At 40.2% G+C, this 23,455-nt stretch overlaps 1 protein-coding gene and 1 long non-coding RNA gene across 3 annotated transcripts; both read right to left on the bottom strand.

Annotated features, from left to right (window-relative positions):
• Positions 1–1,435: 1,435 nt before the first annotated feature.
• Positions 1,436–2,948, bottom strand: LOC120743010. The gene is made up of 3 exons (XR_005698016.1): positions 2,742–2,948; positions 2,454–2,623; positions 1,436–2,044 (listed from the first exon to the last, which is right to left on the bottom strand). It is a non-coding gene; the product is annotated as an uncharacterized LOC120743010 (long non-coding RNA).
• Positions 2,949–18,148: 15,200 nt separating this feature from the next.
• LOC120743009 (AT-rich interactive domain-containing protein 3A-like) lies at positions 18,149–22,402 on the bottom strand. 2 transcript variants are annotated; one of them, XM_040046566.1, is made up of 3 exons: positions 22,138–22,402; positions 21,355–21,939; positions 18,149–18,731 (listed from the first exon to the last, which is right to left on the bottom strand). In XM_040046566.1, the coding sequence occupies exons 1-3, from the start codon at positions 22,174–22,176 to the stop codon at positions 18,687–18,689; spliced, it is 669 nt and encodes a 222-aa protein (XP_039902500.1). In that variant the 5' UTR covers positions 22,177–22,402; the 3' UTR covers positions 18,149–18,686. The 2 variants fall into 2 exon arrangements, with proteins under 2 accessions (XP_039902500.1, XP_039902502.1); XM_040046568.1 differs by having other exon boundaries at positions 18,150–18,665.
• Positions 22,403–23,455: the final 1,053 nt, after the last annotated feature.

Genomic DNA, 23,455 nt, shown 5'->3' on the forward strand with positions numbered 1-23,455 from the left:
GGCTGTACTGCCATTTTTGGGAGCATTTCAAGCTGCTATACATCAATACAACCGTTGTAGCCCAAATTTTAATAATATGTATGCATTAAGTCCATAGTAACTGCCTAAATTGCATAAAAGTGCAATATACTCCAAAAAAATTGAAAATAGCTTTTGTTTTTTTTGTTTTGTTTTTTTACATATATTTTTAGTTAGAGAAATTTCAGAGGTTTATAGCTCTGTTACCCTCCTCTGCAGCCCCTAATCTCTTCAATGTGTTCAGCTGGTGCTAACTGGCCACACCTAGTCAGGTGTGGATAAAAGCATACCTGAGGCAGGCTTTTTACGAAGCTCACGCAACAAGCTCAAAACTGTAAATACAAAAAAGTTACACAAAATAGTTTCCAACCATAGGAGATTTATTCTGAGTGCCTTCATAGTTTTATTTTTGACATGTACCAATTTTTATATACTGCAGGAAAAAGGAAAATAAATATTTTCATGCAAATTTACAAAAAACAGGATGTGCATCAAAATAAACTACTTCCAGCAGTGCAATTTGAGTTCTAAGCATCCCAGCAACTATTCAGAAAAGCATAAAGTCAACATGACTTAAAAACAGCAGTATAGGTCTATAAGGCCCTGAAGGTAAAAAACTACATTTTCCGTGGAAACTTCCGGTTTCGGGCAGGTAATGGCGGACATGCGATAGTTTGCGCTGACGTCTATTCCAACATAGGAAGTGCTATGAACAGCTGATCGGATCGGCAAAGCGTGTTTCTGGAATATTATGTTTTTGTTGCTGCAGTGCTTTTTATGGAATTTTTGCAAAGCTATATGTGGAAGGGAACTGTGACTTAGGACGACCTAATGGCATAAGATGTAAGTACAACTCCTCCGGTTTCTTATGCCAAAAAAAATTATTGCGCTAGCTTGCGTGGTTCCAGTTTTACCGGGATTTAAAAATAGTTACGCAAAACGGAGCGTGCTGGTTACAGTGAGGCCTCAACCTCGTGTTGTGCGCCTCAAACATTCTAAAACCGGCTTTACAATAAGACTCCCCTTATAGATGTCTAATAAATAGTTTATAGCTATATTATTAATTAATCTGTAAATGCATAATAAACCATTATTAATGGTTTATTATGCATTAGTTAAAGGCAAGAACGAGAAAAAACTGACCGGTTTCTTGCCAAATAGTGAGCCAAATGTGTTCACCTATATATTTCATCGAGTTGCTATATTAAACATTTCAGACTAAGTTACTATCCTATAAGCACAATCAACATTTGTAAACATATTTTTTATCATATAAAATTGTACTTCATAAATACATTATAAATATCCACAACTATCAATCGGAGCTTTGTTGTAAAGTGTCAAGCATGACACCATTTATTTATGACTACTAAACATTTATAAATGACAAAAGAGAGTCTTAAATGTATAATGTCACCGTTTATAACACTAAATTACAATCAGTGCTTGAAATAACATTTAACTACTGTCAAAAATGGCAATGTATTGTAAGAGTAACACATGTAACATTAAATGTGTTTTTTAAAACACCAAACAGTCACCCCTCCAAAAAAAGTTCATGCCAGACTGGTTCAAACTGGAAATATTTTTTGTATGTCCTTAAATAAGCGTCCCAGTGGTCCATCAGGGTGTCGCGAACCAAGACAAGATGACCACTCAAGAACCATGAGGTGTTCCTCCAGCAACTTCTCAGTGCGATTTCCTCTTAGTCTACGGACATGTCCTTTGATGGTCATCCAAGCCCTTTCGATATGCTGCCAGATTGAGGATCTACAAACCACCTGCTGTGATTTACAGTGTAATGTCTGTACCCCATGTTTGTCAAAACATTCTTGTAGGCTCTCCACTCATCACTGATAATGGCACTACCCAACTTAACATGCTGTCTGATCAGAGGAACAAGGTGGCGCCTTGATCGTTTTTCAACAAGTTTTAACACGAGCCTTCGCCTTTTGTCTTTAATTCCCATCATTCCAAATACCCATTTCTTCCTTTTCCATGCATTTCCAAAGCGTCCACGTGCATACTGAAAACAAAAAGAATAAAATTAAACAAAGAAACATTCAAAAAGATGGTTGCTTCTTAAAACTTTAGTCATAATCCTGTTATTAAAGTAAATTGGAATTTAACTTCACTACCTAACAGGATGGCCAAGATGTTGGTTGAATACCTGTTTTCTGTATTTTAATTTCCTTTTGGGATTAAAAGTATTTTTTTGTTGAAATATTTTAATTCTTACTCAAATGTTAAAATATTCAAGTAATTATTAGAGTAAATATATATTTATTAACTGATTTTTTATTGTATTTGTTGCACTAATAATATAGTTACTACACTGAAAACTAATTTTTTTACTTATGGTAAAGGTTTCCATGTTTAGAGGACACCTTCAGATCTGCATTGATTCTAACAAACCTGTCTGAGAGTTTACCAACCTTTCGCTGATGACGGAGACAGCTTTCATCTATAACCACATCTGTGTCTTTTAATTGCACGTATACAAACATGTCGAATGTGTCTTGCCATGCTACTTAGTGTTCTGGAGCTGCCAGCCACTTCATCATCGATCATATCTATTTGTCTGAGCCTGAGCCCTTGTGAAAATCTGTGATAGAAATTGAGACAATTATTACTTACTGATGCCCTAATTGTATTTCACAAGTCTTGTATTGGTGTTCAATTATGAAAGGTGCATTGCTATTAATGTCTACATCTACATATACCTGTAAATGAACTTCATCCAACTGAAAAGAGATGTTTTTGATTTCTCAAAGAGGGAGCCAGTTCTAATTGTTCTGGAAACTTTCCTATGACTTGCTCATTTGCAGCACCTGAGAACATACCAATGAGTAAAATAAAGAAATGGACCCTTAAACAAGAGCATTCATTGAAAAGATAATCACAAAATTAAGTATGAAGAAAATAATAATGAAAAGGGGTTAATGCTGCCTCTTGCATTGATAACAGAAATATTTTGTAATATTTAACATGCACTACATTATCATGCATTATACATACCACATATATTGGTCTTTCTTCACCACGGAAATCATTTTCATCTTATGGTGACAAACAGGGCATCTAAGCTTTTTTAGCAGGTGTTTCTTCTGCAGCCATTTAATGAGCCTCAGTGCCTTACATTTAGTTTGTTTTCCTTCTATTCTGGCGCGCAATCTCATTCCCAAAGACATTCTGGTGGAAAACATGAGTAATTAATTTTATTATCACCTCGAAACACCGTAAAATACTCTATGGGAGTCTAGTGCAAATCGGTTCAGAGTTAAAGAACTTCACATGCTATATAAATCAAGCCCTATAATCAAAAATAGTCCCACTCAAAAAAGAGGATTGTTTCACCTGTTATAATGTATCTCCGACTTTGTTATGTAGATCTACCTGCTGGATTCATGCTAAAGAAATATGTTCTGCCGCCAAAGGGAGGGAAAACAAACTTAAAAGACTATGTGCACGTTAGCATATGCTACTTCCGGTGCGGAAACTCCTGTGGGGAGCTTTGTTTCCGGTGTCCTATTCGCGCCTGGTTTACGGTCCAAAACAAGTTAAGCAAATGAATGAATCAAACGGCGATTTACATTTCTATAGATGTCTAGGGCATTTACCCAATATATCTGTAAATGATGTTCATCGGCTTGTCGATATTTTTCCCTGCGCCTCAGAGCAAAAGAGAAAAGGGATTCAGATGTTATATTTCTCAGCTGTCCCTCGTTTATCGCGGGTGTTATGTTCTAAAAATAACCAACGATAGGTGAAATCAAGTAGCCAATTTTATTTTTTGACGGTGCAAAACGTTTCGTGGACATCGTGGACATCCAGCACTGCACTTCAGAGTCACACTGCTAGCATCGATGCAGCGATTCTGTACTGTACAGGAGAGACGTCACGGAGGAGATCGTCTGCAGCGATCAGGACGCAGGACACAATGTGATGTAAAAATAAACATGCAAACTTGCACTAAAAAATCTGCGAAACAGCGAGGTGAAAGGTGAACCGTGTTATAGCGAGGGACCGCTGTAATTTTGAAGGTAAGTCACAACATACCCTTCGTACATACTAATGTATAGAAACCCCTACCAGCAATCATTCATTTTTTGTGTGGCTTTCTTCACAGTTTGTTAACATGCTGTGTAGGTGTGTACTTGACTAGCTGATCTCGACGTAATGGGGGAAACATCTGGTTTGACTATTCTTCACCTGTAGTTTGAATGCTGAACATTTGCCTGTTTAAATCATAAGACCAGTCACTATACAGAGATGTGCTTCTGCATGTGGACGATGTGTCTTCTGCTGCAGTGATGCAGTTCTGCTTGTGTTGAGTGATGTAAACAACTGATCGATCTAAACTCTTTAAACGTCAAAATTGATCATTAGATTTTTTATGACACAGCAGTGGTGAGTGTTCCCACCTTCTGCTCTTTGTAACTCTTTCCATTTTCGAGTTTTGGATTTTGGAGGATATCTTCGCAGTAGCGATTGACCGCAAAGTAAAGCTACCGGAAATGTACAACCCCACATCCGGTCTCAAACCAGGAAGTTAGCATTTTCTCGTGCACAGGGTCTATTTAAACGCAGAGGAGCTTATACAAACATCCAATCACAGTTAACTTTATTAAGGAAAGCCCCTCCTATCAGAGCGCGACAGCCAGTGGAGCGCTCTGGAAGGTCAAGCCACAGGGGCACGAACAGACACACTGAAGGCGCTCGTTCAAGTTGCTGCACCATGGATGGAGCAGAAGATAAAAATTTGTTAGCACACGTTCGAAGAGATACAAAAAGATCTAGATTGCACTAAGCCAACGACGTCAGCAGTTAGACATGACGGTGAGTATAATGCTAGCTACCTAGCTACCGAGCCATTTGGCTGCTAGCTACAGTGGCTAGCTAACATCACATAACATGTGAATAGCTCTATTACTATTGGTTATTCTAAACGATTGATATCACTTAGAGGTATATTTTTAGTTTTGTTTATGTGCATCATTAAATTTATATTAAACACCCCAGTAAGGCAGTAAACATAAGAATTATTTGCCTTGATTTAGAAACGTCTGAACCACCATAGGTGTATATAACATAACTTTTTTTACAAAGTGGCTTTTTATAAATTCAAGTTGTGAGCGTTTTTAATCAATATTTTTCCCAAGTTTAGATTATAAATTATTTTAGTATTGTCATTTAATAATTGTTTGTTCTTTAGATTCTTCTTCTAATCCTGCCCCTACTGCAACTGCCCTTCTTAACAAGGAGTGAGAGAAACTGACTTTTCTTAAGGAGAAACTGGAGTGGCAAAAGAAGAGAACTGAAGAACTGGAAGGAGAGAGACATTTTCTCCGAAGTCAGCTATCATCAACATCTACGCCCTGCCTGTGATCAGGTACCCTGCTGGGGTAATAGGCTGGCCAAAGGAGGAGATAGAAGCCACTGACATCAAGACAAGAAAGCTCCTTACCATGCATGGAGGGTTTCACCCCAAGTCCAGCACCCTGAGGCTGTACGCTAAGCGGAAGGAAGGGGGCCGGGGACTGGTGAGTGTCAGCACCACAGTCCAGGATGAGACAATGAACATCCATGAATACATTGGGAAGATGGCCCCAACTGACAGCGTGCTCAGTGAATACCTCAGGCAGCAGAAACCCAAGAAAGAGGAGGGAGACGAGGAACCAGCATGGAAGGACAGGCCCCTGCACGGTATGTACCACCGGCAGATAGAGGAGGTGGCTGATATCCAGAAATCCTACCAGTGGCTGGACAAAGCTGGACTGAAAGACAGCACAGAGGCACTAATCATGGCAGCACAAGAACAAGCTCTGAGTACAAGATCCATAGAGGCTGGGGTCTATCACACCAGGCAAGACCCCAGGTGCAGGCTGTGTAAAGATGCCCCAGAGACAATCCAGCACATAACAGCAGGGTGCAAGATGCTAGCAGGCAGGGCATACATGGAACGCCACAACCAAGTGGCCGGCATAGTGTACAGGAACATCTGTGCCGAGTATAACCTAGAAGTCCCGAGGTCAAAATGGGAGATGCCCCCAAGGGTGGTGGAGAATGACCGAGCTAAGATCCCGTGGGACTTCCAGATACAGACGGACAAAATGGTGGTGGCTAACCAACCGGACATAGTGGTGGTAGACAAACAGAAGAAGACGGCCGTAGTGATCGATGTAGCGGTTCCGAATGACAGCATTATCAGGAAGAAGGAACACGAGAAGCTGGAGAAATACCAAGGGCTCAGAGAAGAGCTCGAGAGGATGTGGAGGGTGAAGGTAACGGTGGTCCCCGTGGTAATCGGAGCACTCGGTGCGGCAGTGGCGGCTCCTGAAAAAAATCTCAGGGGGGGCAATTTTTATGATATCGACTAAAATGACCCATTTAATGAGTACATCAAACAACACAATTTTAATTTGTTGCTAGGTGATTAACTCATACAGTGATACCTCATGCCCACTAGATGGCAACACACAACAGAAAGCTTTCCTCTAGCTACATAAGTTACAGGTAGAAAGCGAAAGAAATTAGCATCCAGTAGCCTTTAAGCAAAAATGAATGTGTCCACTTACTCATTACTTAGGCTACATCAATCCAATGTTGTGTGGTGTAATCAAGCAACAATATAAAGCCGGCTGCATCATATAAATCAATATGCACAGCCTGTCAGCCACGACTTGCGCTGGAACCAACTCCGACAAAAAGTCCTGTTGTATACTTTTGACTTCTCCTTCGTTGCCTGGGTTAGTTGAATTTCGGGCTTGTCAGGTCCCAACTCTTTAACTTGCAGTTTTTCTGCCATTGTCCTTCTGGCAAAAGGGTAGGTTAGAAGCGATCTAACCGAATTTGGGGGAGGCTGTGCCTCAACCGTTAACAATACCGCTGCCATCGTCTCTCTCTGACCTTATAGCTCACTTAGGCTACTGACTGAGGTAAAATTCTAGAACAGCAAATCTTCGCGCGTTTTCTGCAGGGGCGCAATTTTAAGCGCCCCCAAACCATTTAATTCAGCGACGCTGATAGGTCAAATATTTATTATTTTCCCCTGGCAACCATTTAATGATAGGCTATTTCGCTGCATATCAAGGGCGCTTTGACGAGCGCCCCAGAAGAAGAAAAACACCGTTTGTTGGTTGAACTTTAATGAGTCAGCTGGTGAAAATGTTAAAATACGCCTGGCTGTATATGGGCACACACATAGTAAAACTATCATTGATGAATTTTTAAAAAATATATATTTTTACTCCTCCACATTTGGGGGGGCGGAGCCCGAGCGCCCCCTATGGGCCAGCCGCCACTGCGGTGCGGTGACTCCCAAGCTAGGCGAGTGGCTCCAGCGCAGTCCTGGGAACAGCTAAGATACTGCAGGACCCTCAAGCTCCCAGGCCTCTGGTAGAGGACCCGAGCTTGGAGGATTGACCGCCCACAGGGGCGAGTGGGGATTTTTTTTTTAATACACTTTATTCACATGATGATTTTCTTTAACAAAATTGTCATTCTTTTTAAGCACATAAGCTTACTAAATCATCAATTGTGTAATTGAAAAGCAGGGGACTTTGAAGTAGCAGCTACTCTGCACATCTTTGTCACTCAGTGTAATCTGAGTGGTGTCAAATATCTTGTTTCTAAAAGCAGCCATTTTGTTGTTTGCATCCTGCAGAGCCACCTAAAGACGAACCATTTAATGATCCATTTTCCTCGAAGGGTTCTGAAAACTCAGATTCATCTTCCGCATCTTCATCTGTATTGTCTGTGTGGTCATCCTCATCTTCATCCCCAAAGAAGCGAAAGCACAAATACAAGAAAAAGCATTCAAGAGTCAAGAAACCCAAGAAGGAGCAGAAGAAGCTCCGGCAGCGTGGTGAGCAAAAGATTTTGGAAGAGAAGATTTTACAGAAGAGGATACTATAAATGTGACATAAAAGATAGTATTATGATTTTAATTTGTTCTAAAAACTACTCTGTGTTTGCTACGTCATATATACATATCTGTCTATGTGTGTATATATATATATAGATTAGTATGCTTTGTGCATTTGCTTTTCTAATTATTTGCTTTGTTTTCATTTTCAGTTCAAACGCTAAATGACATTGTGCAGCGATACAAATCCCTCCTCAAGACATTTCCAAAGACGAAGACCATGACCAAAGCTTTCCAGAAGCATGGGCTCGACAGGAACACTGTTGTGTCCACTTCATCAGTTGGGGAGCTTGCTATTGCGGTCCCCAATGTTTTCCAGGAGCTACTGTCCAACAGGCCTAGTGGAGAGACGGTACTAGCTTTTGCTAAGCGATGTGAGGCTGCAATTCAAGGCAGTGATGAAGTAAAAAACAAAATAGAAGGTATGAAGGCGGCTGGTACTTTGCTTCCAATTCGAAGAGGGAAATCTGTCTGAAACCCTAATTTGTTCTAAGTGGTTTTGTTTGTTTTGAACATATTGAACTGAAGCAAAGATCTGCAAAACCAACCGTTTTTCAAAGATCTGTTCACGTATGTGTTGAGTTTCCACACAACTAAGAGATTTACCTGTTAGTTTATTTTATTGGGTTTTTTTAATATTTTGATTTGTATAAATGTGTGTAGAGTAAATAATACAGCTGTGCAGTTTCAGTTAAGGTATAATCATTTATTATGTTATAATTATTATAATTTTCCTTTGTTTTATGCCAGTGGTGGATTTAGGGATGGGATTTGTTTCCTTAATATAGTTTTAGTTATCTTTAAAATGCTTGTATATAAGTTTAGCAATACTAAATAACTGTTGGTGCTTTATACTTTTTATAGTAATGCCAAGTAATACTTAGAAATGTTTGTTGATCATAAATAAATGTTGACATGCTTGACACTTTACAACAAGGCTCCGATTGATAGTTGTGGATATTTATAATGTATTTCTGAAGTACAATTTTATATGATAAAAAATATGTTTACAAATGCTGATTGTGCTTACAGGATAGTAACTTAGTCTGAAATGTTTAATATAGCAACTCTAGATGAAATATATAGGTGAACACATTTGGCTCACTATTTGGCAAGAAACCGGCCAGTTTTTTCTCTTTCTCACCCTTAACTAATGCATAATAAACCATTAATAATGGTTTATAAAGCATTTACAGATTAATTAATAATATAGCTATAAACTATTTATTAGCCATCTATAAGGGGAGTCTTATTTTAAAGTGGTACTTTTTGCTTGGTGGCGCAGTGCATTATTCTTCTCTAATAGTCGAGTGCAGGGGTGGAGCTAGAGAAATCTTCTTAGGGTGGCATGAAAATCAAACGAGGTGGCAAAATCAAAGCCTTTTTAAAACACATCTGCAGGTGCTACATATGGTTCAAATGCAGTAAATATACACGTTTCATATAAATATAGTCTAGAACTTCATTATTTTTTGTAGCCCACAAAATTAAACATTTCAGTTACATTACACATGTGAATTTTGAGTCTATGTACTGTATAGCCTGTAGAGTAAAAAAAAATAAAAATCACACACTAACATAAAATCATAGTCGTAGTTATATTTGTTTTACTGTAAAAACCACAAACATGTTTAGGGAATGATTTTCATAACTTGAGATGCAAATAGAAATTGTACATTTTAAAAGTCATGCACAAATTTTGAAAACAATAAAATTATATACAACTATTTATCTAAAAATGCAGCCAATGCCTCTGGTGTTTGTTTTTTTGTTTTGTATAACCATTTAAAAATACGACTGTAGCTTAAATGAGAGAACAATCAAAATTCTCCCCTGATAACAGCACTGTTGTCAGAACTCTTGGGTCTTGGGTCTCCAGTGGACCCACCTTTGTCCACTGAAGCCCATTTCCTGAGGGTTTTGAGATGGAACAGGTTGCAGACTGACCTGCTAGTGTCCTTCTATCGAGCCACATTCAAGAGTGTGCTGGTGCACACCATCCCCGTGTGGTACGCTTGTTGCACAACAACCGATAAGAAAATACTTCAGAGGGTCATCAGAACTGCACATATGGTGATCAGCTGTCCACTCTCCCATAAAGCTCTCCACCTGCTTGCATCCTCGTTTTTACTGCCATCGTCTGCAGGCTGCTTCTCACTGTGCTATCACTTCTCTGAGCTCAGTTACCATCTGCACTTTGTGTGGAAACAGCTAGCATTAGCAAGTAAACAGGCTTCAGTGATTTATCATCGTAACAGCCTTTCCTATTGGTAGCCACCTTGGCCACCATGTATGATGTAGAGAAGCGTGAAGAAGTTGTTAATACGTTAGCAAGAAGAGCTCTGATGATGATGAAGCCGGGACGCAAGCCATATCTGATCTAATAAAACAGGCAAGTCTACCGGTGACGCCATGTTGGAGTAAGCAGCAAAACGACGAAGCCCCGCCACACAAGGCAAGAAGTGACAACTGAATTCAGTAGGCAACCAATAACCAGGTAAACAGAAAACGTATACAAGATGACTACAAACAAAAAACAAAGAACGCTGAACAAAGATAGCTGGAAGGAAAAAGAAGATAAACAGAGACCTCCCAGCCCAGCTAGCTTAAACGCCGCTAACGATAGCCAAGAACAACCAGAGCTAATGCTACTAGAAGAACTGAAAAAGCTACGTAAAGAGAATCAAGAGGGACACAATCACACAAAGATGTCGCTCGAAACACTGGAGCAAGCGGTCATGGATATAAGAGACCACGTTGCTAAACATGAAGAGCGAATCGGACAAATGGAGGAAAGAATTAGCGCAACAGAAGACACGCTTATGCGACACCAGAGGGCGCTGAGATACCTGATCCACCGAGACCTGGACCTCTCCGCTAAATGCGATGACTTGCAAAACAGATTGAGACGCAACAATATAAGGATTTTTCAGATCCCAGAGGAAAGTGAAGGACACGATATGATCGGATTTATCAGTGAGCTGCTCCGAGGATCACTGAAACTTCCAACGGAGATGGATATTAAGATTGAGAGGGCGCATCGCTCACTTGGCCGCCACCTACAGACCCTGCGGCGCCTCCTAGATCAATAATAGTGAGATTCCTAGACGCAGGAATAAAAAACAAGATCATACAGCAAGCATGGAGCCAGAAGCAAGTCTTTTTTCAAGATAAGCAGATCTTTCTTGACCAAGACTATTCGCCTGACCTACAGAAGAAGAGAGCTAGAGTATACGAGGTTATCAAACAACTTAAAAGAAAAAAACGTGCAAGCAAAATGTCTATACCCAGCGAAGCTGAGAATAAAACTGGACACTGGAGAGAAGACCTTTGCAACATTAACAGAGGCTGCGCAACAGTTGAAAGAGATTGGAGTCGAAATAGGTTGCGGAGAAAGACGGCACATCGAAGAAGAGCTGAAAGAAGGTTGGAGAAACAGCAGGAGAAGGCAAAGGGAGGCGGCGTTGTCGATCTCGGACCTCAGGGTCCTCATGCAGGAAGGACATTAAATTATCTAAACGTCAGAGTGATTTGAAAGTGTGTGGAAAAGGGGGAGACAAAAAATGGAGACAAAAAAGTAAGAAGTACACCACATACACTACCTGTTCTTACCAAAATATAGACGGGAATTCATTTTGGGTAGTAAAATGTCACTTATCTTAGAAAGTTATATTTTAGTCTGGGCGGAGGTCATGCTTAGGATTAATATGAGTGGACTACACTTACTAAGACCTCTTATACACAATAGTGTAATATTGGTTATTTGTGCATTAAACACTTTTCCCACAGAGAAAGAGGGTCACACTTCTCTGCCCCGTACCAAATGGGGGTTGCACACAATGTGGACGACTGGAAGGATGGAAGTCTTGTTCTTTTTTAGCTTTAAGTTTTCTTTCTCTCTGACATATGTTATAGACCTGAGTTCACATTTTCTCTTACAGACTAAGTATATATATACTCGGTACATACTGGAAAGAAAGGGGAATATCCAATTATATAGAGAACGCGATATATGAACTTTGTTAGCTATAATGTAAAAGGAATCAATAACCCAATTAAGAGAAAAGAAATCTTAGGTCAACTAAAGAGATTGCAGTGCTCTGTAGCCCTGATTCAAGAAACTCACCTCTCTGAAATAGAATAACTAGCAATAACAAGACCCCAGTCCAAAATGTCTAGAAGTCTCTCAGGCATGATGGCAGAACTGGGACTCGTAGATGTTTGGAGGCATCAACATCCTACGGATAAAGATTTCACATTCATGTCTCATGTGCATGGAAGCTACACAAGAATAGATTTTTTCTGTATGTTAAAAAAAGAGCTATTCAGGGCAAAAGAGACAACAATTCAATCAATTACTATATCTGATCATAGCCCAGTTACTGTGAACATTGATATGGGAATGTTTGATTATTTTAAACACTGGAGACTGAACGTCTCATTGTTAAAAAACCCCACAGGTCAAACAGGAAGTACAGTCTGCTCTATCTGAATACTTTGCTATAAATGATGATAGTAGTATCTCTCCCTCAATAGTATGGGATGCCAGTAAAGCCACGATAAGGGCAAAACTTATCTCTATTGGAGCCAGAATGAAGAAACAAAGGCTTGCAAAACAGGTAGAACTACAAAATGAAAAAGGAAGATTGGAGAAGGAACATAAACAAGGTAAAGATGACATATTTAAAAAGCTAAAATGCAAAACAACAATTAGATGAGATATAGATAGACTATTCACATATCTTTTGGGACTGTCCAATAATTCAAGGTTTCTGGTTAAGAATCAAAGAAGAAATAGAGCAAATCCTACAAGTAAATACTGCACTAAACCCAACCATATTTGTCTTTGGAGTTATACTCAGGGAGAGGTACACCTTAGATGAAAAATATATTCTACGGATACTCTTACTGATAGCTAAGAAAATGATAACAGTGAATTGGAAACAAACAACCTCACCATCCACAGCACAATGGAAACAGACTGAAAAGAGTTCATACAATGGACCGAATGACAGCAAGCTTGCAACTGGAGATGAAGATCTTCTACCAGGAACTGTGTGGCCAGATTTGGGTGAACGAACAAGAACTTTGGAACATTGTAATATGAAGCTATAAATCTCTACGACATGTTATTGTATTAATCTTGGTCTGTTTGTTTCTTCTTTCCTGTCTTAAATGGTCTCATGACAGAGAATGTTAACATGTTGTTTGTTTGTTTATTACCACAAAAATTACTAAATAAACAGTTCTAAAAAAAGTGCTGTATAAGAACCAGTCCATTTAATTCTAAAACTAATTATTATTTTTACTTTTGATGCACAGTTTTCCAATAATACAGTTTTATGTGTATTGTTGAGGAAAGGGGGATAGATGACACCTGTCATCACGTCCCAGAGAGGGTTACAGGTCTTAACATCTTAATACAAAGTTCGAGAACAGAGTTTATCTATTTGTGCTTTTGCTAATAGTAAGTCATCTTTATTCTTAATCAAAGACATAAAGTATGAGGCTGATACCTAACCTCCTGACCTTTTACTGTGATTTGGCCTGTGTCATCTGTACTGGGTTGGTTGTACCAGCGAGGAATGCAAACAGGGCATACAGCCCAAATCTTGCCTGCTTTTAGTTCTTGGTCAGAATGATTAAGCAACGATTCAGAGAATGTCTGACAATCATGTAAGATTTAATTAAAAATAAATAACTGAGTATACTGTGATTGACACACAGAGATTTGAAGGAAACAAGTGAGAGAAAGTATTTCTATGTAACCAGATGTTATCTTAGAAGATGTGATGCTCCGAATGAAAGAGTGAGAAGGGACAAAGGATGAGCAGCTATGAAAGTTGTGCAGATAAGAGATGCTGCCTTTGTCTTCTGTGAGATGAGTGGTTCAGAAGGTTCACAGTTGGAAACTGCTGCAAAAAGAGGGATACACCGCTGCCCAAACTGTGGACTTACAAAGTGGTTTTGTCATTTCTGGGTTTTTCTCTGCTCATGTTCGCCGTGTTAGATTAGAAATTTAAGAGGACTTGGATTCCCATTGTCTTCCTGTGGATTATAACTTTGACACTCTGTTCCTGGGGGATTGAAATCTCCGAGGGGTACTGCTTTCCTGTTGGACTATCGCTATCAACATGAAACAGATAAGTGCATCTTCAGGTCTGGATGTGCTCATTCTCTTCTCCAACCCGTCTCCTCGCTCCATCAGGGGCCTCCCACTTCCCTCTGCTGGGGTGGATGCAAAGCTGTCACAGAGATGCGTGGCTTCAGGTTTCAGCACTCCTGTTTGTTAGTGTGTTTCATTGCAGATGCATCATTTGGTGACCCAGCATGTCTGATGGCTTCCTGCTAGACGTTTGTCCCTCCACCACCCCCTTCCTGTCACGCGTCACTCTTTACCTGTCTCTCGCCAACCTAGCCTTCACCACCTTGTCCACTCTGCCATTATACCCACTCTGATGATAACATGAAAAATAAAATAAATACACAAAACATAAAGATTAACAAGAGGAGGATACAGACAGTTGATAACGCTGCTCTTGTGTGTGTGTTTGGCACAACAAAGCATTCAGACCATTATTCTGCTCCCCGACAGGAAATGTTATTAATCCAAACAACCTTATGTGAAAGTAAAGGTAAAAGAGTTCTTGCTAAGAATATCTATAAGTGCCAGTCCAAGAGAAATCATCCTTATACCTGTGGTCCTGTGAATGCAGCTGGAGATCTTGAGCAGTCTCTTCAGTTCCTGCCTGTACTCCAACAGCTTTGAGTTTAAAGGCTCATGTTGTTCTGTCACTGTTTGGCTGTGTGGTAAGCTGGTGGTGTCAGTGTGCCGAGGCAGACTGTATGAATTGTGCAGAGTGGACCCACAATGCAGACACAAAGGAACATGGAACAAAACTTGAATATCAACGAAATGTGAGCCGTTTTATAAGGCTGATAAAAAGGGTACAAAAACAAGAGGCAGTTGCACACTGGGGAGAAACTAACTAGAACTAAACTGGGGAAACTGCACGCTAAACAAAAAAGACAAAGAACAAAACCTTGAATGTGATTTTTAAAAAAAAAACCTGAACATGGAAAATCCAGGCAACATGGAGGCATGGAAACACGACGAGGAACAACAGACGACCCGACACTGAACAGAGGAGGAAGATAAGGAGAGGATGGGGAACAGCTGGGACAAGTCAGACCTAACGAGACAAGGGGAAGCAAAACTAGACACACTGCACACCGGACAGAAACTTTCACAGTAAAACAGGAAACACCGTGGACCGCAGACATGAAAACATGAACTTGATATCATAAGACATGCAGACATGAAACACACAAAGGGGAGGGAAACTTGAACACGGGTAGAAAACACAAGGGGAATCTAAAGAACACTGAACTCTAACGGCAACTTAGGTTTAGTAGAAATGAACTTAAATATAGATCGAACACCTCAGAATAAGGTAAAACTGGGAAAACACAGCTGAACAGAGTCTATTGAGAAAAAGGAAGCAAAACTGAACGTGTCAAGGGACTTTCAAAATAAAACAGGGAACATAACACAGGCAGAGACACAGACATGCAAACTAGACACAGACAAAAAGGTCAGAAACATGGGGACATGACTGAGCTGGCTCAACTAAACGGGGAGATCAGACAACCACAGAGAGCAAAGAGAGAGCAGAGCGATACAGGAGGCGTCACCAAAGGGAACCAACAAAACAAAGACAAAGTACAAGACAGGACAACTAAAAGCACAAAGGAACAAATAATCAGACCACTATCACAAGACTATGAAAATAGACATAAATCCCTTCTTCAAACCAAAATAACTCCTCAACTCACAAAAAGCTCAAAACCCTGACGTATGTATTGTGTATACTAAAAATGTGCTAAATATGATGTTAAATACTAAAAGGCTGTTATTTGTTTTCATATAAGTGGAAAAACTGGAAAAATAAGGTGAGAAGCAAAATACAGTAATTGTAAACAGAAAGGATATATTCAGCTGGTTCTTTTCAAAAATCATGTCGTCATTGTAAAGAAGGAATATTTGTTTTTTCACCTTTGCTGTTGTTATGAATTGTGACTTAAAGGTTTCACATTAACAAATGATCAGAAGATGGACAGTTTTATGGTTGATTTAAATGCCAGGAAGAGGGGATTGAAATGATACTACAGACGGAGCTCGTTCCACAACCACTATCCTGCAGCAGGGGCGGATCTAGAAGGGTGGCATGGGGTGGCAAGTGCCACCCTAAAATGATCCCTTGCCACCCCAAGTGCCACCCCAGTTTTGCATATGACAGTGTTGTTTATTAAAATAAGATCGCATTAACAGTTTGAGCGTAGTTACAGTCAGCAGTGAATATAAATGCTAAAACTGAATATATTGCATAGTGTTCCCCCCTGCAACATTAACAAATGGTTCAGCCCATAGCAGGACCGGCTTTTTTCTTGTTTTCAGTAGCAAGCATGCTTATGATCGTGCCAGAGCACATTCTGAACAACACCATGGGAATTTCGGATTTTACACAGGTGGGTGGATGTTACACTGTGGAAAAGAAAGGAAGGTGAGTGTTATTAACCCTCTGTGGTCCACGGACACGCTGCACCTCCAAATCACATGACTGATCTAAGCTGGCATAAGCTGCAGCCACGCTGAGTCTCTGTTTCAGCCCACATTGAAAGTTCGGACTTCAAAGTTTTTAAATTTTAATTACAGGCCAGTAAATCCAGAGTTATGATAAAATATATCAGCCACGCTTTTTCTAAATACTGTCGTCACGTTTTTGTGTGTGTGTGTTTTAAGCGTTTTCTAAGGACAGCGCGAAAACAGTAAAGAAAGGACAAAAAGCCACCTCTTTCCTATTGGTGGAAAAATGTACCACGTCGACCAATTTGAAAAAACAAAGTCAACATGTGGGATTTGGTTGTTTAGGAAGAGGGAAAAGTTTTAGTAGTGACGGTAACGGCAGCGAGACAGAGCGAGCCAGTGAGAGAGAGAGAAAGAGAGGGAGTGTGAGTTTAGATGTGGGAGATTTGTGACGTTTAGTGTGGAGTGTTTACTTAGTGTGTTGTGTTGCGTAGTTGTTCTGTTGTGTAGTCGTTTTGTTTTAGTGTGTCAGTGAGGGCACTAATGACTGTCACAGAGGCACATTTGCAACGTAAACACTGTCACTAAGTAGAAAACCAGCGGAGTGATACACCTGCTGTTATCAGGCCTGCAGGTTTATCCCTGTGCTCTTCTGTCTTTTGGTGGACAAGCTTGTTTTTTACTGGCACACATCATTTGTGGGGCATCTTATTGCGACACCTGATTGTTCTCTTATTTTAGTTTTAGTAATATTTTTAAATGGTTGTACAAAATGAAAAAAAAAACCAGCAGGTGTATTGGCTGCATGTTTAGATAAATAGCTGTTTATGTTTACAAAAATTTATATTTGCATTTCAAGTTATAAAAATTTACTCAACATGTCTGTGGGGGTTTTTTTACAGTAAAAAAATACTACTAGGGTTTTAAGTTCATTGTGTGATTTCAGATCAGTAACACTAATGCAGTATGTCAGTGAAAAAAACAACTAAATTCAGTTGAGCTGAAAAGATACCAAACAAGGTAAGAGGGGAAAAAAATAAAATGAAACAATCTGAGGGTGAAATACAAACGTAAACTCAAAAAGAGTCAAAAATGGCTGATTGTATTTCAGACCTCTGGGTTCATCCAACAAATCATGAAAAATTAGGTTTACATGTTTGTTCATGACGGTGCAGATTTCTGACATTTTGTGTAATTGAAGCTGCAACAATGTGATTGTTTTCTAACAAAAAACAGTGAAACTTAAGTTAGACTTGTGTTTGTAAATGAAGCGCCCCATGTTGTGTAGCTGGATTTTATACTTATTGGGCTACATGTTCATTTATTATACAGGCTGTACAGTACATAACATCAAAACTCACATGTTTTATGTAACTAAAGTGTGTAATTATGTGGGCTACAGACAATAATTAAGTTATAGATTATATTTATATGAAAAACGTGCATACTTACTGCATTTGAATTATTTTAACCATATGTAACCACCTGCATGTGTTTTTTTTGGGGGGGGAGGCTTTGATTTTGCCACCCCATTTGAGTTCTTTGCCACCCTCATGCAACCCCAAGAAAATTTCTCTAGATCCGCCCCTGTCCTGCAGCTGTTTATTTATTTATTTTTAACCAAGAACCTGAGGAGGAGCTCTCCAAGCATAAACTAATACATAGTCATTATTCACTTGTTATTCTTAATTGAATTAATGCTTTTTGTACATGTAAAGATTTTGAGCATGAGAGTATTAAAAGAAAGGAGAAAAGATTGTGTTGCATTTTATCGTTTCCTGTGAAAAAAATCAATGATCAGTTTATTAAATCAGATATTAAAACAAGTCCCGAACAGTAAACAAATGACTTTTAAAAATCTGCGACAAACGCATTAGATTTTATGATGAATACACAAATAAACACACAAAGATTTTTAAAAATGCAGAGATTCCAGAGATGCACCGAGAAACTTCAACACAAGCTTTCTGTCCTCCGCTGGTGCACGTGGCACAAAACTCCAGATCCAAGTAAGCTGGGAAATACGGTTCTTATCTCACGGTGCATCCTGCAGTATCCTGTGAAGCTTTGGTTTTCGAGTGCGCTGCGTACGTGTTTCTTCTTCAGGTCTTTAGGTTTTCGCGCCCCTCAGCACTAGATGGAGATTCAAAGAAACTACAGGAAGATGTGCTCTGCTGGTTCAGTCATCATCAGAAGTTCCTTTTTCAGAACAAAAGGAGTGTTTTTAACATCTCTGTGTGTGACATGCTGTGAAGCGTCTATTTGAAACCAAATAATTCAAATATTTTTAAAAAATAAACAATTTTTGCATTACACATACAAAAAAAGTAATTTATTGATGTTTTTGCATGTGTAATACAAAAAGTAATGATTACACTAAGCCTTTTGAGCCACAGTGGTTACGCCCACTCTTCACTGTGTGCCTTCTCCCACTGTCACACTGCACACGTTCCTGTCCACTGTCTCATAGAGTCAAATGTCTGGAAACATAATATGTCAGAATGGATGCAGTGAGTTGTATACGTGACAGAGATGGTTGTTAGAGTACTTTGATCTACTCTGTAAAGTGATGTGAAAATGCCCTGTGACATAATCACTGGTTAACATCAGGCTACAGCTGCACAGCAACACTTGACTGATGAGCAGCTCTTCCTCTCACAGTTTACGACACACGCAGAGTCCGACTGCTCGTCGCGGCTGCTGTTACCTGCTCGGCTGCGATCAGCACGCACTCGGCTTTAACAGCATTCTAGCTTCTTGACTAGATTTGTGCGTCTGTGCTGATGCTTTTGCACGATAATCGTACACTCCTCCAGAGCTGTGCTCCATCACGTTCCACCTCTGAGCACGTGACCTGACATCACCTGGTTGTAGCCAAAGGAAGAAATGTTTTGTTCTGTTTGTGTCAGCGTGCAGAACTGTGACGGTTCATGACTGACTTCAGTGCAGTAACACAGCACGACTCTGCTGTGTTATTCAAAATGTGTTTATATTAGCACATATACAAATGTAGTTGTTGCAAACAACACAAGTTTTAGGATTATGACAGGATCACCAGGCAAAAACATCATGTCTCACATTTTTTTCAACTGAGACTGATTCTGAGGCCGCACACTGTTTAAGACTTTGAGAGCATTTAGAAGAGAAAGCCCAGAGTGTGGTGGGATTTCTGTTGTGTAATAGTGTGGCAGTGACTCGACTTCCAGACGGGGAAATCCCAGAACTCTTGTGTGGGCGCCAGACGGGAAAACTCCACAGTGCAGCTTCTGGCACGTCTGAGTTTCTGCCTAAACTTTGTGCGACATCTCTCTCTTTCTGCCTCACATCTTTTTATTTCAGCACTGCTCAGCAACTTCTTGTATCTCAGGAATTTCTTTTATTTTTCTGACTCATCTCTATAGATTCTGCTTCATGTCGTCTGCTGTTGTGTAATTAAGAGTTAAAATAAGCTTGAACAGCTGCCCGTCAGCATCGTTTGTGCTAAACACTATTTAAAGTAAAACAGTACAAATATAAGTGACGTTGACCTTTCTCTCCTCAGCGAGCCGTTATATTCATCCCACATCTCGTTCCTATTTTCAAAGACTCATTTACCGCCTGTGGTTCTGATTTGCGGCTTTGAGCACACTGAATATGTCGGCTCCACTCTGCTCAGCAGACACAACCATCGGTTGATTGTCCCATAACTGAAAGATTGCACACGAATAACCTCCACAATAATGAAACAACATACACATGGAACACGCAGGCTGTGGCCACACATGCATGAATTTACAGAAAACAAAGAATTACTTCATAACAAATGAATGTGTTTCTTAAATGACCTGATTGAAGATTTACTCTATACGTGATCTGAAACATCAATATTATTATTCTGTGATATTAAAATAAAATCTGTAGTCACATAAACAAATCCTAGAAAAGAAAAAACTGAATAATAAGTGTCAGGTCACCGTCCTCCGCACACAGCTGTCTTCATACAGACGCTCTGGTTTCTCGTCCTTTAATGTGAAGCATAATGCAGTCACTAATGTATGCGTCATGTTTAGGCAAAGCTGTGGATGATCCATCGTAAGCAAAAGATGACCTGAAACATCCACAATCAATCGGTCCATGGCTGGGAGAGTATAGATGTGACTGAAGCAACTGGGAAACATAACGACTCACCTGTAACTGCCAACGAAGCGTAAACACACTCTGATGTCTTACATCTAACAAGACCTGATTTGTTAGTTACTTACTAAAAAATTATTTTCAAAAATTCTGCAGAATCAACTCATTTAACAAAATCTGAGGACTTAGAATCACTGTGGTTACAAACCCATCAGTTATGTTGTTCAGACATTATGCTGATGCAGCCTTTTTTCTGACAAGCTTAATGGTTGGATATTATTCATATTATATAATATTAATATTTTCAAAGTCACTAAATGTAAACGTAATAAATCCTGTGACCATCCAAAACTGTGGGTTACTTCCAGCCGTGGTTCAGAACAAACTGTGTGTAAAACACCTCAGCAGGTACGTGTGCTCTGTAGGAGCTTTTACAGCGTAAACTGTGAAGTTTGAAGCTCTGTCGTGGAATACAGCAGCACCACACTACAGAGTGGAACATGTTCTGAGCCCAAACAACCACACACACACACACACACACACACACACACACACACACACACACACACACGCATTAAAGTCTTCTATTTCCATACAAAACCAAACGTGTGTTCGTTTCAATAAATGAAAACGTGAAATGAAAGCTCCACAGAGGCAGAGCGAGCTCCGACAGGAGGGCGATGCGTTCAGTGGGTCAGTGCTGGCTTACCTGTTTGAACTGCTCCTCATAGGTCCACTCGTGGTTCTGCGACGCGGCGTGCAACGATGGAGAGTCTGCGTGACCGTGGGGAGCGAAGACTCTGAGGTGCTGAGACACGCACGCTTCCTGCAGAGAGGACTGGTTTAACCCAACATCGTCCCCGACCTCGTCTTGGTCCATGAGATCCTGTTCTTCCGTGTCATCTCCCTCCCCGTCCCGGTCTTTAACGCAGATACCGGGGTTGGAGTTCCCGTCTTCGGCACATATACGGACTTCCATGTGAGGAGGGGTCACTCCTGGGGGTGAGCTTTCAGCTCCGGCGGAGAGGGCGCCTGGCATCGCCAGCTGATAGTGGCGGAAAGCCAGAGCTTGTTGGTGGATCTGGGACTCCACCATACAGCGGAGCTCCTTCTCTTTCTCCGCCTGCCGGAGCTTCTCCTCCAGGGCGAGGCGCGCTGCCTGCTGGCGCTGCAGGTTTTCCATGACAGCCTCGAGTTTCATGCCGCCGCTGCCGAGCTGGTGAGACTGTGCGCCGGGATACGGGCTGTGGGGTGTTTGGCGTGGAAGGCTGCTGCCAGAGGAGAAACAGCTTTGCTGCAAGGGAAAAGTGGTTGGTCGTAAATATTATCACATCAAATGCTTCCTTCAGTAAGCCACGTGGTCGGATATCAGATTGTCATAAAGAGCATAGCACGCGACACATGTTAGCCGCAGGTGAAAAGTTCTGTGAGCGCAGAAAACATGGACGGAACTGGATGTAAAGACAAAATAACATAAAGTCCGGACGCTTACCAACACAGACTTAGCAGTTACACGTGAGTTATCAACCATGTTGCCGAAACAGCCCAATCACGAGTCTTCTTTCAGGCGCAACACGAACATGCTCAGGAATAAATGCGTAAAGCGGCTCAGTCATATATGCCGGAGCGCCCGCTTTCTTTAGGCAACAAGTGGCAAATGTAGTGAGAATGAACCCTGGAGGTAGAGATCAGCGCGCCTGGTCCACCTGCAGCAGCAGCGCGTCAGTACTGAGAGCTGACCGCACGCTGTGATGCAACTACTGACACCTCTGCTCAAGTAACGCCAGTTTATTTATTTAAGCAGACATCCTGAAGTATGTTTACAAACTGGTTTGTGCAGTTTTGTTTTGTATTTTTTGTAAAGCTGAACTTCAACATGACAAAAAACGACTCAAACATACAGTCACGTGTACATCCAGTAAAGGCATTTAAAGCCCGGATGTGTCAGTTTTACTGGGATCATAATACGCCTGTAATTTCCATATGATTAAGAGACAATAATATTGTTTTGATATTTTACAACAGATATTCATGTTTGAATGTGTATTTCTGTGACGCGTTTTCCGCTCTCACCTGTGAAACTGAGCCTTAAATTTACTTCGTCACATGAATCCAATAAAAAGTCACGTGAAATAAAATCTCATGACTGTTTCCATAAACCTTTTTGTCCAGTTCTGAATTCAGAATTATTAATATTTATGTTGTACCAACGGGGCATTGTTTGTTTGTTTGTTTTTGCTTTACACAAACAAACAAACAAACAAACAAACAAACAAACAAACAAACAAAATAAAGTACAAAAAAAAGATGTTGAGTTTCTGGATATTTCTTTTTGTATTTAAAAATTAAGGTGATTGAAAAATAATGAAATTTAAATAATTCTTTTTCAGTTATTTTTACAGTTACATTAAAGTTATGTTTTCATTAAGCCCTCTGTTTAATTGCATTTACCCAGATGGACTGAACCTTCAGCGCACCGCAGAGACAGACACTACAGAAAACGCTCCAGTGCAACACAAGCTTCCTCTTAACATGTTACTGTGTATGAACGAGTGCTTTTGCACACTCATACAGAAACACGGAGCTACAGCTTTAAAATAAAAATCCACCGTGTTGTGATTCACTGAGTCCTCCACTCAGTTTAAAGAGTTTGTCTGTAATTTATATTTTTACTGTTAGACATTGACTGTTACACTCATTTTATGATTGCGATCATTAATCCTGTGGGATATTGCAAATATCCAATAAAGACAACCATCAACCTGAGAAAGGTGCTGTTAACGTCACAGTTACAGGATTTTCAGTTTTCT

The sequence above is a fragment of the Simochromis diagramma genome, unplaced genomic scaffold (assembly GCF_900408965.1).
Source record: "Simochromis diagramma unplaced genomic scaffold, fSimDia1.1 OVJJ01000005.1, whole genome shotgun sequence".
Taxonomy (NCBI): domain Eukaryota; kingdom Metazoa; phylum Chordata; class Actinopteri; order Cichliformes; family Cichlidae; genus Simochromis; species Simochromis diagramma.